This window comes from Rhinopithecus roxellana, chromosome 11 (genome assembly GCF_007565055.1).
Source record: "Rhinopithecus roxellana isolate Shanxi Qingling chromosome 11, ASM756505v1, whole genome shotgun sequence".
NCBI lineage: Eukaryota > Metazoa > Chordata > Mammalia > Primates > Cercopithecidae > Rhinopithecus > Rhinopithecus roxellana.
In genome coordinates, this window is record NC_044559.1 from 132,218,298 (window position 1) to 132,236,593 (window position 18,296).

The 18,296-nt window shown below is 40.1% G+C and overlaps 1 protein-coding gene across 2 annotated transcripts in view; it reads left to right on the top strand.

Annotated features, from left to right (window-relative positions):
• ANXA7 (annexin A7) overlaps positions 1 to 18,296 on the top strand; it is a 40,903-nt gene that overhangs the window by 15,251 nt on the left and 7,356 nt on the right. Inside the window, exons 2-10 of one of the 2 annotated variants that reach the window (XM_010373091.2) lie at positions 123 to 177; positions 2,601 to 2,805; positions 4,015 to 4,125; positions 4,704 to 4,768; positions 5,177 to 5,242; positions 12,952 to 13,054; positions 13,575 to 13,669; positions 17,223 to 17,336; positions 17,568 to 17,738. In XM_010373091.2, coding sequence (XP_010371393.1) covers positions 124 to 177; positions 2,601 to 2,805; positions 4,015 to 4,125; positions 4,704 to 4,768; positions 5,177 to 5,242; positions 12,952 to 13,054; positions 13,575 to 13,669; positions 17,223 to 17,336; positions 17,568 to 17,738 — 984 coding nt within the window. In that variant the 5' untranslated portion in view covers position 123. The remainder of the gene's footprint in view (positions 1 to 122; positions 178 to 2,600; positions 2,806 to 4,014; positions 4,126 to 4,703; positions 4,769 to 5,176; positions 5,243 to 12,951; positions 13,055 to 13,574; positions 13,670 to 17,222; positions 17,337 to 17,567; positions 17,739 to 18,296) is intronic. The other variant, XM_010373092.2, reaches the window with a different exon arrangement.

Here is an 18,296-nt window from a genome sequence, read left to right on the forward strand (position 1 = left end):
CAGAGGTTGCAGTGAGCCGAGATCATGCCACTGCACTCTAGCCTGGTGACAGAGCAAGACACCGTCTCAAAAAAAAAAAAAAAAAAAAAACTTACAGAAGACCTTTTTTATTGTTGTTACAGAATGTCATACCCAGGCTATCCCCCAACAGGCTACCCACCTTTCCCTGGATATCCTGTAAGTATTGCTACTTAATACCTCACATCCTTAAAATAGGTGTTGTTTGGTACTGGCCATGTCAGATCTTACTGATATGCTAGAGCAGGGGTCGTAAATTCAGATGCTCACAGGTACTGAGTAGAACAAGTGAGCGAAGGTAGTTGTGTGGGGGACTAGAGAGGTCTTGCTTTGTCTATTGAAAGCTGGCAGGTGCTTAGCACCAGCCCTGTGTAGCCATGGAGGGAGGCACACTTAGCTTTGCTAGATACTCCAGACTTTCAAGTAAAGCCAGAACTTGGGTTCTATATGAAATTGTCCACAGTTTCAAAACTTAGGAGTTAGTTTTAAAAAATGTTAACTGCTGTATGAGCCAATAAAACATGGATGTAAGCAAAATCCATCCCATGAATCACTGGTTCTTTTTTTTTTTTTTTAATACCCTTTAGTCATAGTATCACTGCTTCTTAACCGTTGTGTTAGAATGTTTAAAATAATTAATGGCTTGGCTTGACCCAGAGATAAATTGCAGTGGATTTATAGTTCTTAGACTTGGAGTACGTTTTATAAACGTGCTACTAAGTTCCACCTTGTTGATATCTATACTACTCTGAGGACTAAGAGCTGAGCCGTAAGTAAGAATTGTGCATTTCAGTTTTTTTGTTTCGTTTTGTTTTTTGTCTTTGAGACAGAGTCTCGCTCTGTGCCCAAGCTGTAGTGCAGTGGTGTGATCTCAGCTCACTGCAACTTATGCCTACTGGGTTCAAGTGATTCTCCTGCCTCAGCCTCCCGAGTAGCTGGGATTACAGGTGCCCACCACCATGGCCAGCTGATTTTTATATTTTTAGTAGAGACGGGGTTTCACCATGTTGGCCAGGCTGGTCTCAAACTCCTGACCTCAAATGATCTGCCCACCTCGGCCTCCCAAAGTGCTGGGATTTTAGGCGTGAGCCATTGCGCCCGGCCACATTTCGGTTTTTTGTTTTTCTTTTTTTTGAAACAGAGTCTCGCTCTGTCACCAGGCTGGAGCGCAGTGGTGAGATCTCAACGCACTGCAACCTCCGCCTCCCAGGGTTCAAGCGGTTCTCCTGCCTCAGCCTCCCAAGTAGCTGGGATTACAGGTACATGCCACCACGCCCAGCTAGTTTTTGTATTTTTAGTAGAGATGGGGTTTCACCATGTTGGCCAGGATGGCCTCGATTTCCTGACCTCATGATCCGCCCACCTCGGCCTTCCAAAGTGCTGGGATTACAGGCATGAGCCACTTAGCCCAGCCCACATTTCAGTTTTATACTCATAACTGTGGGGCTGCTATCTAACCCTGGGAGAATAGGAAGAGGTGTCTATACAAGTTTGTGATAATATGTTTATCCTTATGCAAAGTGATTATATAGCTCTTGTGAATTTATCACAGGAGAGATGAGAATTATGGATATGTTCCCAAGTCCCTATGTATTAAACAGGCCTTTAGTAACTATTTCAGTCAGCGTAGGCTAATTGCTAAAACTGACAACTCCCGAATCTCAGTGACTTAACACAATGAAAAAAAAAAATGTATTTCTTTCTTCAGTCTCCTGGAAGTCAGTGGTGAATAGGGGGTGGGTGGGACAAGGCTTTGTTTCATGCAGTGTTTTGGGTTTCCAGGCTCCTTCCTTATTCTGATCCTACCTACCATCCTCTAGCACTTTGAAGTCCTCTGCTGGATCCTCTGCTTATGGGTGGCAGATAAAGGAAGAGAGAGAACATGGAGGATTTGCCAGAGGTTTTTAGGGGACAGATTTAGAAAGTGGTATATGTCACTTCTGTCTATGTTCATTCACTGATACTCATTCATGTGGTCCGACCTAACTGCAAGGGGGTCTGGGAAATGTAGTCTGTATAGCTTTGTGGCCTGGGGAGAAAGAGTTCAGTGAATATGCAACAATCTCTGCCTCTCTACGTATTACTGCACTGGACTGTGAGGTCCAAAATGTCAGATCCTGTGTGTGATGTGATATACAGGTTACCTTTTTCATGTTTAAATATTATGTAACAGATCCAGATGTGTTGCAAAAGAGCCTCAAATTCCTCTGTTTAGGGTATAGAGGAGGATTTTTCTTATATTTGTAGATGCTGGGAAAATGAAGGAACTAATGAGGTTTTTTATTTTTTTTTTCTTAAAACCTTGAGGTTTGGAAAGAACCCTGTTCTGACTCCCAGATAGAGAAGCAGACCCCTCTTGCCTGACTCAAGTAGAATTAAATTTAACTGAATTCTGACAAACAAGTGTCCTTACAAACTGGTATGCTGATAAACTAGTATAAGATTCCAGGATTTCTAATGAGACTTTTAAAAAGTGAAAGAATGAGCTAGACCTTAATAATAACCTCTGTTTGTTCCTTATTTTTAGATGGGTCATAGTTCTCTATGATCACATTTGTTTAAAAATTATTCTGATTTTTCAGCCTGCAGGTCAGGAGTCATCTTTTCCCCCTTCTGGTCAGTATCCTTATCCTAGTGGCTTTCCTCCAATGGGGGGAGGTGCCTACCCACAAGTGCCAAGTAGTGGCTACCCAGGAGCTGGAGGCTACCCTGCGCCTGGAGGTTATCCAGCCCCTGGAGGCTATCCTGGTGTCCCACAGCCAGGGGGAGCTCCATCCTATCCCGGAGGTGAGTTATGGGTTGCGTAATTAGTAATGATTGGGATTGCTGTAGCACTTTTTCCTTCTCCCTTTATCCTCTTCATTCCTGCTTGTTTTGTGTGAGGTCAGGTCACTCTGACCTAGCTGGCAAGATGGAGGGATGAAGATTCTCTGGGGGCATGAAAGCTGGGAGCAGTTTCAAAAATTCCACTGTGAAGGGACTTGGAATAAATTTCATGGCAATAAAGGATCAATATGTAACACTTTGCTTGTTTGTAGTCTTAAGACCTGATTAAGACATTTCAATTAGCAAGACTGTGACCTTTAGGTCAGCTTTATTCAAAGGTAAAAAAGACCCCCAAAAAACAACAAAAAATCCTTAGCATTTTTTTTTTTTTTTTTTTTTTTTTTTTTTTTTTTTTGAGGCGGAGTCTCGCTCTGTCGCCCGGACTGGAGTGCAGTGGCCCGATCTCAGCTCACTGCAAGCTCCGCCTCCCGGGTTTGCGCCATTCTCCCGCCTCAGCCTCCCGAGTAGCTGGGACTACAGGCGCCCGCCACCTCGCCCGGCTAGTTTTTGTATTTTTAGTAGAGACGGGGTTTCACTGTGTTAGCCAGGATGGTCTCGATCTCCTGACCTCGTGATCCGCCCGTCTCGGCCTCCCAAAGTGCTGGGATTACAGGCTTGAGCCACCGCGCCCGGCCAGCATTTTTGTATTTTAAGTTAGTAAGGAAGAATAATAAAGTAAAATTTTGGCTGGGTGCGGTGGCTCACGCCTGTAATCCCAACACTTTGGGAGGCTGAGGTGGTTGGATCACTTGAAACCAGGAGTTTGAGACCAGCTTGGCCAACATGGTGAAACCCATCTGACTAAAAATATGAAAATTAGCTGGGTGTGGTGGCGCATGCCTGTAATCCCAGCTACCTGGGAGGCTGAGGCAGGAAAATCACTTGGACCTGGTAGGTAGAGTTTGCAGTGAGCCGGTATTGTGCCACTAAACTCCAGCCTGGGCAACAGAGTGAGACTCTGTCTCAAAAATAAAAGTAAATAAATAAGATAAAAATTTAAAAGCTTGTTTTTTACTGGATAATTTGAAGTTTTGAATCTAGATGAAAAGGGACTGCTATTATAGCATTAATAGCATATTTTTTCCACTTTTAACAATAGACATTTTTCTAAGGTTTTTTCTGCAGTCATGAGAACTGTACTATAGTTTATTGACCTGTTCTTTTCTCTAGTTCCTCCAGGCCAAGGATTTGGAGTCCCACCGGGTGGAGCAGGCTTTTCTGGCTACCCACAGCCACCTTCACAATCTTATGGAGGTGGTCCAGCACAGGTCCCACTACCTAGTAGGTACCAGCTGTCCAGACAAAACAGTATCATGATATTTTGAATTTTAAAATCGCCATTGAGAGAACTTAGTTTTTATTTGAGATAATCTGCAATAAATGTTTATGTATTTCCATAAATAATTTTAAACATAATGGTTTTATGAAATGTATTACATTGATGGAAAAGTTTAATCAGTAAAATAGAGATAAAGTTACACTTTTTCTATTAAAAAAATCTATCCCAAAGCCAAAAAGGAAGCCTTCAGGAACTTCTCTGCCCACTCCTGTACCACTAGTGAAACCACCCCCAGAACTATATTATGACAACCATTCCAGATGGAATCAGAATTTAATCTGGTTCAAGTGTGAAAAAAGTATTATTTGTGAGGATCTTTTGTAGAACATGGAATATTAAAAAGGTTCTTATGACCAAAGTTGGTTTTAGATTCAGTAAATTATATTTTTTAAAATCATCCTCATGAATATCATAGTGTAAATGTTCTTATATGTTTCCATATTCACAGTCATCAATGCTGTTTTGAAAAATTAAAACATACAAGACCTGTTTTTGTATTATTATTATTTTTAACATATAGGTGGCTTTCCTGGAGGACAGATGCCTTCTCAGTATCCTGGAGGACAACCTACTTACCCTAGTCAGGTATTTTGTTCCTACCTTTTAAGCTCAGTCTAGGTAGCTAGATAAAGAAGGAACCTTCCCTTTGCTGAGGTTTCCATGGGTCAGAAGAAATGGCCCATTATTGTAATGGCAGACTAAAGTCTTTGCTTCTAATAGACTCCATACTTTCTTTGGTCCATCTGCGTTAATAGTGTCCTGATGACTTTGAGAAGACAAGCATAGGTCCAATCTCATAGGTAATGATTCTCACAACTTTATCGTAGAAATTCACCTGGACTCTTGGTTTTAGTTCTTTTTCCTTTTCCCTGCCCTTACCAGCAGTTATACCTATGAATTTGGGTGGCTGGAGATTGGTATTTCTGACAGTGATTTATGTAGGGTGGTTTTGTTTCCCATTTTTACCTTTATAACTTTTCACTCTTTTTTCAGATCAATACAGAATCTTTTCCTTCCTATCCTGTTTTCTCTCCTGTTTCTTTGGATTATAGCAGTGAAGTGAGTAAGGTTTTCTGATGTTCACTAATCACTAGGTCCTTTCTATGTGTGCCTTTGTTTCTGATTCTCATGTACTTGTCTCTCACTACTTCCTTAAGGGCTCAACTGTATCTATTTTATCTTTATGTTCCTGTAATGGTTGGTAGGGCTTTAGACATGGTAGCCAGTTAGTCTGTTGAATGGATTTTCTCAGTAGCTGCAGAGTTTCCCATATATTAAATATTTGCCCTACTATGTATGGCTGCTGCTTTTTTATTTATTTATTTATTTTTGAGACAGAGTTTCACTCTTGTCGCCCAGGCTGGAGTGCAGTGGCACAACCTCAGCTCACTGCAACCTCCACCTCCCAGGTTCAAGTGATTTTCCTGCCTCAGCCTCTGGAGTAACTGGGATTACAGGTGCACGCCACCACACCTGGCACATTTTTTGTAATTTTTGTAGAGACGAGGTTTCACCATGTTGGCCAGGCTGGTCGCAAACTCTTGACCTCAGGTGATCCACCTGCCTCAGCCTCCCACAAGTGCTGGGATTGCAGGCATGGGCCACTGCACATGGCCTGGCTTCTTATTTTAATTCCAAATTTTATTCTTAAATTGCCTTGTTAATTTTTTTATAGCCTATGCAAGTTACTAGGAACATAATAAGCAGCATACTTTTATGCTTACTTTTATTTTGATTTTCTTATTAATTTCTATATTGGATATTCATGAATATCTAGCATTTTTAAGCTTGTTTTAGGCTAGGGTAAGAGAAAGATTCTAGTATTGGAAGAGGAACACCTTAGTGATTTTTTTAGCTCACTTTGAGGTATGTGAGCTCCAGAGAGGTTGAGAAACTTGTCTAGGGCCACAAAACTAGTGAAGGAAAAAGCTGAGAAGATTCTAGTCTATATCTTCTGCCTTCTAGACCAGTGGTCTCTCTCTTATACAAAGGTGCTTTGCTAATACAGTCATGTAAGTTGCTTTCAGTCCTTTTTTTCATTGTTGAAGTTGTTTGCCAATCATATTATAAACCTGTAATCACTTTTGTTATGGAAATTTTGATTGTAGTTTAAGCATGCTTGTAATTTTAGGGAAATCATTTTATGACTGAATATGAATGATTTTTAAACATAAAACACTTAAAGCACATGTATGTATGAAACTTTTTTTTTATTGTTATTATACTTTAAGTTCTAGGGTACATGTGCATAACGTGCAGGTTTGTTACATATGTATACATGTGCCATGTTGGTGTGCTGCACCCATTAACTCATCATTTACATTAGGTTTGTCTACTAATGCTATCCCTCCCCCCTCCCCCAACCCCACGAAAGTCCCCAGTGTGTGATATTCCCCAATCCTGTGACCAAGTGTTCTCATTGTTCAGTTCCCACCTGTGAGTGAGACCATGCAGTGTTTGGTTTTTTGACCTTGCGATAGTTTGCTCAGAATGATGGTTTCCAATTTCATCCATGCCCCTACAAAAGACATGAACTCATCCTTTTTTATGGCTGCATAGTATTCCATGGTGTATATGTGCCACATTTTCTTAATCCAGTCTATCATTGATGGACATTTGGGTTGGTTCCAAGTCTTTGCTATTGTGAATAGTGCCACAGTAAACATACATGTGCATGTGTCTTTATAGCAGCATGATTTATAATCCTTTGGGTATATACCCGGTAATGGGATTGCTGGGTTAAATGGTGTTTCTAGTTCTAGATCCTTGAGGAATCACCACACTGTCTTCCACAATGGTTGAACTAATTTACAGTCCCACCAACAGTATAAAAGTGTTCCTGTTTCTCCACATCCTTTCCAGCACCTGTGGTTTCCTGACTTTAATGACTACCATTCTAACTGGTGTGAGATGGTATCTCATTGTAGTTTTGATTTGCATTTCTCTGATGGTCAGTGATGAGCATTTTTTCATGTGTCTGTTGGCTCCATAAATGTCTTCTTTTAAGAAATGTCTGTTCATATTCTTCGCCCACTTTTTGATGGGGTTGTTTGATTTTTTCTTGTAAATTTGTTAAGTTCTTTGTAGATTCTGGGTATTAGCCCTTTGTGAGATGAGTAGATTGCAAAAATTTTCTCCCATTCTATAGGTTGTCTGTTCACTCTGATGGCAGTTTCTTTTGCTGTGCAGAAGCTCTTTAGTTTAATTAGATCCCATTTCTCAATTTTGGCTTTTGTTGCCATTGCTTTTGGTGTTTTAGACATGAAGTCCTTGCCCATGCCTATGTCCTGAATAATACTGCTTAGGTATTCTTCTAGGGTTTTTATGGTTTTAGGTCTGACATTTAAGTCTTTAATCCATCTTGAATTAATTTTTGTCTAAGGTGTAAGAAAGGGATCCAGTTTCAGCTTTCCACATATGGCTAGCCAATTTTCCCAGCAGCATTTATTAAATAGGGAATCCTTTCCCCATTTCTTGTTTTTGTCAGGTTTGTCAAAGATCAGACAGTTGTAGATGTTTGGTATTATTTCTGAGGCCTGTGTTCTGTTCCATTGGTCTATATCTCTGTTTTGGTACCAGTACCATGCTGTTTTGGTTACTGTAGCCTTGTAGTAGCCTTTAAAGTCAGGTAACGTGATGCCTCCAGCTTTGTTCTTTTGGCTTAGGATTATCTTGGCCATGCAGGCTCTTTTTTGGTTCCATATGAACTTTAAAGTAGTTTTTTCCAATTCTGTGAAGCAACTCATTGGTAGCTTGATGGGGATGGCATTGAATCTATAGATTACCTTGGGCAGTATGGCCATTTTCACGATATTGATTCTTACTATCCATGAGCGTGGAATGTTCTTCCATTTGTTTGTTTCCTCTTTTATTTCGTTGAGCAGTGGTTTGTAATTCTTCTTGAAGAGGTCCTTCACGTCCCTTATAAGTTGGATTCCTAGGTATTTTATTCTCTTTGAAGCAATTGTGAATGGGAGTTCCCTCATTATTTGGCTCTGTTTGTCTGTTATTGGTGGATAGGAATGCTTGTGATTTTTGCACATGGATTTTGTATCCTGAGACTTTTGCTGAAGTTGCTTATCAACTTGAGATTTTGGGCTGAGACGATGGGGTATTCTAAAGATACAATCATGTCATCTGCAAACAGGGACAATTTGACTTCCTCTTTTCCTAATTGAATACCCTTTATTTTTTTCTCCTGCCTGATTGCCCTGGCCAGAACTTCCAACACTATGTTGAATAGGAGTGGTAAGAGAGGGCGTCCCTGTCTTGTGCCAGTTTTCAAAGGGAATGCTTCCAGTTTTTGCCCATTCAGTATGATATTGACTGTGGGTTTGTCGTAAATAGCTCTTATTATTTTGAGATATGTCCCATCAATACCTAATTTATTGAGAGTTTTTAGCCTGAAGGGCTGTTGAATTTTGTCGAAGGCCTTTTTTGCATCTATTGAGATAATCATGTGGTTTTTGTCTTTGGTTCTGTTTATATGATGGATTACGTTTATTGATTTACATATGTTGAACCAGCCTTGCATCCCAGGGATGAAGCCCACTCGATCGTGGTGGATAAGCTTTTGATGTGCTGCTGGATTTGGTTTGCCAGTATTTTATTGAGGATTTTTGCATCGATGTTCATCAGGGATATTGGTCTAAAATTCTCTTTTTTAGTTGTGTGTCTGCCAGGCTTTGGTATCAAGATGATGCTGGCCTCATAAAATGAGTTAGGGAGGATTCCCTCTTTTTCTATTGACTGGAATAGTTTCAGAAGGAATGATACCAGCTCCTCTTTGTACCTCTGTTAGAATTTGGCTGTGAATCCATCTGGTCCTGGACTTTTTTTGGTTAGTAGGCTCTTAATTATTGCCTGAATTTCAGAGCCTGCTATTGATCTATTCAGGGATTCAGCTTCTTCCTGGTATAGCCTTGGGAGGGTGTATGTGTCTAGGAAATTATCCATTTCTTCTAGATTTTCTAGTTTATTTGCATAGAGGTGTTTATAGTATTCTCTGATGGTAGTTTGTATCTCTGTGGGATCGGTGGTGATATCCCCTTTATCATTTTTTATTGCATCTGTTTGATTCTTCTCTCTTTTCTTCGTTAGTCTCGTATGCAACTTATTTTATGTAACAATTACCACCTTAAGCTGGAACTAAAACCAGTAGGTAGAAGTTAACAGAATGCAGAGTGTTAGATTTTGGAAGAACTTTAAGATGGAAGTGAAATAGGCTACCCTGTGAGGGGTGAGCTTCTTGTCACTGAAAGTCCACAGGCAGATTTTGGTTGATGTGAGTATGGATGTGTCTGTGTGTATCAAGGAAGGTGTAAAAAACTTTTTGTCTTAGATGGGAAGTTGGGCCAGTTTATCCCTCCTGATTGATCCAGTTCTCTAATTCTGTGATAGTCTTGTTGTTGATTGTTGTTGTTTCATTTGTTTGTTCATTTTTGAGACAGGGCCTCTGCTGCTCAGGTCAGGCTAGAGTACAGTGACATGATCAAAGCTCACTGCAGCCTCGAAATGCTGGGCTCAAGTGATCCTTCTGCTTCAGCCTCCTGAGTAACTGGGACTACAGTTGTGCACCACCTAATTTTTTCATTTTTGGTAGAGATGAAGGTTTTGCTGTGTTGCCCAGGCTGGTCTTGAACTCCTGGGCTCAAGCGATCCTCCTGCCTCAGCCTCCCAAAATGGCTGGAGTTGCAGGTGTGAGCCACTGTACCCAGCTCTATGATGGTTTTTCAGCAAGAAGATTGGAATCAAATGGGCATTAAGAAAGAATGGCAAATGTTGGAACTTCTGGTAGCGGATTGTGCTGAGAACTCTCCCCTAGAGTTTTAACCTCAAGAACACAGATCCTGATTTCTCTTTTATTGTTATTATTTTTTTGAGACAGAGTCTTGCTCTGTTGCCAGGCTGGAGTGCAGCGGCGCGATCTCGAGTCACTGCAACCTCCGCCTCCCGGGTTCAAGTGATTCTCCTGCCTCAGCCTCCTGAGTAGCTGGGACTACAGGTGTGCACCACCACGCCCAGCTAATTTTTGTATTTTTAGTAGAGACAGGTTTCACCATGTTGGCCAGGATGGTCTCAATCTCTTGACTTTGTGATCCACCTGCCTCGACCTCCCTAAATGCTAGGATTACAGGCATGAACCACTGCACCCAGCCCAGATCCTGATTTCTTTTGTTTGAATTCAGTTTAATGCCTGGAAGATGACAGTATTCTTGAAAATTTACCTCAAACTTAGACTTTCAACAGAGAATACATCAAAAAAATTTTCCCCCACAGATGAAATATGAAATCAATATGTGTGTGTGTGTGTATATATATATATATTTTTTTTACAGAAGAGAATCACAGAAAATGAGAATCATCAAACGATACACAGTGAGCGTTAGTTTATCTAGTCCAGTGTATTAGAAACAATGGCTTCTGTCCTGTTTAGGATTTTAGTGACAGTGGTTACATCAAAGGAAACTTAATTTCTTGAGACATGAAGGCTCATACAAATTCTTTATACTTGAATATTTGCTACAAGTAGAATAATTTTAGCTTTCTATTAAAACCACTATAGGTATATTTGTTAGTTCTCTGCTTACAGCCCTAGCTTGGAAACTAGTAGAGGATGGATGCTAAGGCTTACTGGTAGAAGAAAATGTTGGAGTAAAAATATATGTGAGTGGGAGGAGCTATTGACCCATAAAAGTGTTATCTTGAAAAGCTGCTGAAAGATGGGGCTTGTTCTTGTCTCCTCAGTTTGCCCCTACAAGTGCTGGCGTACTGCTGTATTCAATGTGTATAACTTTTTTTTTTTTTTTTTTTTATTATACTTTAAGTTCTAGGGTACATGTGCATAACGTGCAGGTTTGTTACATATGTATACTTATGCCATGTTGGTGTGCTGCACCCATCAACTCGTCAGCACCCATCAATTCATCATTTATATCATGTATAACTCCCCAATGCAATCCCTCCCTCAATGTGTATAACTTTAAATACAGTTTCAGTTGTCTAAAAAGCAGTTGAATCACCTTTTATTTTGAAATGGTATTGATTGCATGTTTAAATGATAATATTTTGGAGATACTGAATTGTGTGTGTGTGTTTTCTGTGGTGAAAACACTTATTTTACAACAGTAATCTTTATTTTAGGTCAACATTCAGACATACAAGAAATGTGTTGTTACAATTAAAATATTTTTAAAAAATAGTGGAGCATCATCTTCATCCCATTCCTCTTAAGCCGTGACTTGAATACCCAAAGAAACTTCTTGAATTGTTCTGGGCTGGGCGCACACCTGTAATTCCAGTACTTTGGGAGGCCAAGGCAGGGGGATCACTTGAGGCCAGGAATTCGATACCAGCCTGGGCAACACAGCAAGACCCCCATCTCTACAAAAGTAAGAAATTAGCTGGGCACACGCATGTAGTGCTAGCTATTCAGGAGCCTGAGACAGGAGGATTGCTTGAGCTCAGGAATTCAAGGTTACTGCGAGCTATGTTTGTGCCACTGCACTCCAACCTGAACAACAGAGTGAGACCCTATCTGTAAAAAATAAAAAATAGGGGAAAACTATTGAGTTATTTCATAGCTTTGTATTTTAAATTGTTTTATCTTTTAATTTTGACATAATTTTAGGCTTGCAAATAGTACAAATAATTCGTATATACCCTGTACTCACATTCTCCAAATGTTAACTTCCTACATAAGCACAATACAACAATCAAAATCAGCAAATAACATTGATATAGTACTGTTACCCAACCTATGGACTTTATTTCAGTTTCACCAGTTGTCTCAATGATGTCCTTTTTCTGGTTCAGGATCAAATCCAGAATGCAGTGTTGTATTTATTGTCATGTCTCTTAAGTCTCCTTTAATCTGAAATAGTTCCTCAGTCTTTGTTGTTCATGCCCTTGATGCTTTTGAAGAACACTGTCAGTTATTTTGTAAAATATTTCTTAATTTGGGTTTGTCTGATATTTTCTCATGGTTAAATCCAGGTCATGCCTTTTTGGCAAGAGTACCACGGAAATGATTTTGTGCCCCCAGTGCATCATATCAGGAGACACTTATTGTTGACTTATTCCATTACTGGTGATAATTAAGTTTGATCATTTAAGTTGGTGCCTGCAAAGTTTCTCTGCTGTAATGTTATAAGCTATGCAAATATCCTGTTTCTTTATACTTTTGCCACCTAATTTTAGCACCCATTGGTGATTCTTGCCTGAAACAGTTACTACCATAGTATTTACCAAATGGCAATTTTTTATTTTCATGTAGACTTATTTCATGTGTAATAATCAGGGTCCATATAGGAAATTAAGAGATATTACTAAAATTATATTGCTGGTTTGAAATCTCACTGGGCACTCATGTTCTACTTCACTAAAGCCATTTTATATTCTTCTGTTTTTAAATCAAACATTGTTGCTCATCTCACACTATTCAGGGATCAATCTCCTTTTTTCTTCCTATTCTACCGAAAAGGAAACCATAAGAAGATTGTGACTTTAATTTCACAAGTTTGGCCATCTTGTCTCCTGGAAGTTTGGTGTCTGGCTATGTGTTGGCAGGAGAAAAATCTGTCCTGAAGGGGGATAGGTCTTTCCTGTCTGTTCCAGAATGAGCCCTGGTAATAAAATGCTCATATCCTTGCCCTAAAACCCAAACACTGGCCTTCTTACTTAAGACTGATGTCTGGGGAAGTCTTTAAGTTTCCTCATTAGAAATTTTCTGGAAATGCTGACTCAGATTTTATGGCTATTATTTTCAGCCTGCTGCAATGAGTCAGGGCACTCAAGGAACTATCCGACCAGCTGCCAACTTCGATGCTATGAGAGATGCAGAAATTCTTCGTAAGGCAATGAAGGGTTTTGGTAAGGAAAACAAATTTTTGTCTTTGTTAATAAGTTAAAGTGATCAATTCTAAAGTAAAAATAAACCTTATCTCATAAACCAAGTTTATGTGTCAGCCTAGGTGCACGTACCTGAATTTAATCTGATGTCTAGTTCCTTGTAAGCATTCTCAGAGATGACCTCAGGCTGGGTGTGGTGGCTCACACCAATAGTCCCAGCACTGTAGGAGGCTGAAGTGGGCGGATCACCTGAGTTCAAGACCGGCCTGGCCAACCTGGCGAAACTCCATCTGTACTAAAAATAAAAAATAAAATAGCTGGGTGTGGTGGTGCATGCCTGTAATCCCAGCTTTACGGGAAGCTGAGGTAGGAGAATTGCTTGAACCTGGGAGTTGGAGATTGCAGTCAGCCTAGATCACACCATTGCGCTCCAGTCTGGGTGACAAACTCTGTCTCAAAAAAAAAGAAAAAAAAAGGAGATGACCTCAAGCAGCACCTAGCACATTCTTTGTCCTTATTTAAACATGTGTGGTTCTTCCAGGGACAGACGAACAGGCAATTGTGGACGTGGTGGCCAACCGTTCCAATGATCAGAGGCAAAAAATTAAAGCAGCATTTAAGACCTCTTATGGCAAGGTATGTTTTTCTTTCCTGGAGTGAGCACCAGCAGTGGCCGGTAGACTCTGCATTCATGTCAGATTGGATACTATATTTTGATTAGTACCTGGGGTGCAAAAAAGGGACAACTAGATTTCAGAGACCTCAAGAGTACTGTATTCCCTATATATTTTTCTGGGTTTTTTTGAGATGAAGTCTCACTGCAGTGTCCAGGCTGGAGTGCAATGGTGCGATCTCAGCTCACTGCAGTCTTTGCTTCCCAAGTTCAAGCAATTCTCCTGCGTCAGCCTCCTGAGTAGCTGGGACTACAGGTGCACGCCACCATGCCTGGCTAATTTTTGTATTTTTAGTAGAGACGGAGTTTCACCATGTTGGTCAGGCTGCTCTCAAATTCCTGACCTCAAGTGATCCACCTGCCTAGGCCTCCCAAAGTGCTGGGTTTTGAGCACTTAGTGCCCTATTTCTCTTAAAAGGCTTTTTCATTCTAGAGTAGTCCTTGATCTCATAATCATACCTTACTCTGGTCACACATGTGATAGATATTCAGTAGAAAGTAGATCACGACTACAATCATGATCAAGAGGATGGTTCTCAATCTTCTGCTTGTTACAGTGGGATTCAAGGCTTATTACATAGCCCTTGTTTATTCTTGGTCTTGTGCTTCTCTCCCTTTCTCTAAACATGTCCTATATTAAAATTATATGGGCTGAGCGTGGTGGCTTATGCCTGTAATCCCAGCACTTTGGGAGACCAAGGCAGGAGAATGTCTTGAGGCCAGCTGTTCGAGACCAGCCTGGGCAATATAGGGAGACTTCATTTCCAACAACAATTACACCAAATTATATTAGCTGGGTGTGATGGCATATGTCTGTAGTTCCAGCTACTTGGGAGGCTGAGGTGGAAAGATTGCGCTTGAGCCCAGGAAGTCAGGCTGTAGTGAGCTGTGATTGTGTTACTGCACTGTAGCCTACGTCACAGAACAAGACCCTATATCAAAAAAATAATAATATGGAAATGTTTGCCATTCTGTGTACACACCATGATCTTTTATGCTTCTGTGTTGTGTACATGCCATTCTCCTGGCCTTGAATACCTTTTCTTGTTTTCATGGCCAACTTCTTTAAGATTTGGCTTAAATATCAGCTACTCTGTGAAGTTTCTTTCATTAGTCTGGACAGAATTTAGCTTCTTCTTAATACTGTAGTCCCACAGCACTTTGTAAAACCTCTGTTATTACTAATCTCATGGTCCACCCCCAAAAACTGAGCTCCCATAGGACAAACCATGGTCATAGTCATCTTTGTATTACAGTACCAAGTGTATAATGGCAAGTAGCCACTTAATATTTGTTGAATGGATTATCAGTTTCTAAATCCAACAAGATTCTATGGCTAAAAAATGCCACTATTCCTCAGATATAGTGGGAAAACATAGATAGCACACTGCTTTGCATTATTGATTGATTGATTTTTTTTTTTTTTTTTTTACTTTTTTTGAGACAGAGTCTCAAAAGGCTGGAGTGCAATGGCACGATCTCCGGTCACTGCAGCCTCCACTTCCCAGGCAAAAGCAATTTTCGTGCCTCAGCCTCTCGAGAAGCTGGAATTATAGGTGTCTGCCACCACGCCCAGCTAATTTTTGTACTTTTAGTAGAGACGGGATTTCGCCGTGTTGGCAAGTGTGGTCTCAAACTCCTGGCCTCATGTGATCTGCCCGCCTTGGCCTCCCAAAGTGCTGGGGTTACAGGCCTGCACCACCACTCCCGACCTGCTTTGTCATTTAGATAGGAATCCTAAAAATGTCCTAATGTTCTCTGCATCTAGTTTATGTTTCTCAGAATGGCATAATGGTCCATTGATTAGTCCCACCTTGCTTATTCTATTCTGCCTTTCCCTGTCTGCCCAGCCCAGTGACTGTTTATGCAACACAAACCCTAGATCTCCTTAAGCTTCAACATCAGACTCACTTTTCTCACAAAGATATTTGCCATGTTATGAATTTTTTATCTAGTCTGTACAATGCTATCCCGAGTTTTCTTATATATTGCTTTAGAGTTAAAACTAACGATCTGATTTCCGTACCACTAGCCACCTCTTAACTTCCTAATTAGTAAAATACTGTTCTAGCCTGCTATAGAGTCATCTTTGATTCCATGTTTTTATCAGTCAGAGAGTATTCTGTATGCTTTGTCCTAGCAATTGGTTATTTACTAGTTTTTATTGATCTGATCTATAAAGTGGCCCTTTAAAATGTTTCTTTTGTCTACTTTGTTTCTTCTCATTTCCACTGTTACCACTCAAGTCCAAGACTTTATTACCTCTTAACTAAATATCCCAGTAGCCTAAATGTTTTCATCTATAGCTTCTTTGTCACCATCATCCATTCTGAATATTGTTGCTACATCAGTGCCATTTTCTTGCATGAAAAGTTTCCAATGGTTCCTCCCAGCAAACAGAATCAAGTCCACATTCTTTAGCTTGGCATTCGATGTAATAATCCGAGATTTAGTTACAACTTTGTTTTAACTCATCCATTATGAAAACCTTCCTCTGTAACAAAACCAGTTGTCTTATTGTTCCATTGAACAAGCTTTGCTCATTCTTGCCTCTATACGCGTGATTCTCAACCTTAACTGAACATCGTAATTTCCTTTAAAACTTAAAAATACACAGTCTCTGAGTCTTAGTCCTGGCGTCAGTGTTTTTTTTTTTGTTTGTTTGTTTGTTTTAAAGCTCCACAGATGAATGTAATGAAGAGTCAAGGCTGGGAACCCCTTCTGTGTTCCTTGGTGGTGGTCCTTCTTACCTGAAATACCTTTCTCCTTCCTCTTTGCTTGCTAATTTTTACATTCTTCTCTGAGCTCTCTAGCTGACTTTGACCTTTTTCTGTTTCAACTTTCTCTGTTACTTATTTCTATGCTACTTACCCAGTGCTAGAGTACAGGTTACTTTATTATTATTATTTTTTTAGATGTGTATCTTTCCAAATAAGAACAAGATCGGCTGGGCACAGTGGCTCATGCATGTAATTCCAGCACTTCGGGAGGCCAAGGCGGGTGGATCAGTTGGGGTCAGGCGTTCAAGACCAGCCTGGCCAATGTGGTGAAACCCCATCTCCACTAAAAATACAAAAATTAGCCGGGCGTGGTGGGATGCGCCTGTAGTCCCAGCTACTCGGGGCCGAGGCAGGAGAATCGCTTGAACCCAGGAGGCGGAGGTTGCAGTGAGCCGAGATCACACCACTGCATTCCAGCCTGGGTGACAGAGCGAGGCTCTGTCTCAAAAAAATAACAACAAAAAAAACAAATAAGAACAAGATCATAATGGTTTCTACTTCTTCATAGAACCAAGAACAGTTTCTTTTACTAAGCAAATATCTGTTTATCATTTTGTTAGTTTGAATAATTCTTTTTTTCATATATCCCTTGTTTTGGTACCTTGTAGAGTGGAATAAGAATTTATTAAATGTTTATTGATAGAATGAATAAAATAGATCTGCTTGTACACACATTACACTCAAGTGACAAAATTTGGAGAACACATATACTTAGCTTGTATTTGTAATTAAATAGGATTTAATCAAAGATCTCAAATCAGAGTTAAGTGGAAATATGGAAGAACTGATTCTGGCCCTCTTCATGTCTCCTACGTATTACGATGCCTGGAGCTTACGGAAAGCAATGCAGGTACTATATGTCATTTGTCGTGAGTATTTTGTCCTGTTTCATATGTAAGACCATACAAATTATGGCAGTTCTGAATTTACAGTGGTAAAGCAATTCTTTATTTCCCGTCATCCATCTGAATATATAGTTTTTAGTTCTAGAGAACAAAGTAATATTTGATGAAGCAGTAAGATTTAATTACTTGCAGGAATTTCATTTTTATTTGTATAATCCTCCCTTCATTTCATGTAGGGAGCAGGAACTCAGGAACGTGTATTGATTGAGATTTTGTGCACAAGAACAAATCAGGAAATCCGAGAAATTGTCAGATGTTATCAGTCAGAATTTGGACGAGACCTTGAAAAGGACATTAGGTCAGATACATCAGGACATTTTGAGCGTTTACTTGTGTCCATGTGCCAGGTGAGTACAGTATGAATGCTTGTGCGTTGATAGAGAAAACATACTTTAAAAGTCTTTTGCCAGTGAGCATTGTTTACTCCTTTTAATATTTAGCAACCTTACAATATTGCCATCTTTCAGAGGGACAACACAGAAACCAGTGTACAGATTTCTTTGTAGTTAACTATTGAGATTTATTCCTGTAAATCTGGCTTTTGTAAGGAATTAGAGATTTAACCTCTAAGGTTGTATGGAATCAGAAACCAATACAAGGCTCTGTGGCTGGGATGGGGATGAAAGTATACATTTGAGCTTATCACTATCCTGCCCCATTATGCCATACCATCAAGTGAAGATGTTTAGGACTGCCATAGAGGTTGCTACAGGAAGTGAGGACTCTGTGAGGAGACCCAGAAATGCAGAAAAATGTTTTAGGGTTCCCAGTAATAACTGTGATTAGCACCTTCCTTATTTTGATTCCCCAGATGTGCTGGAGAATTGACAGAAAATACTCCAACATATTTGGAATGGCATTAGAAACACACTTAGGGCCAGACATGGTGCCTCACGCCTGTAATT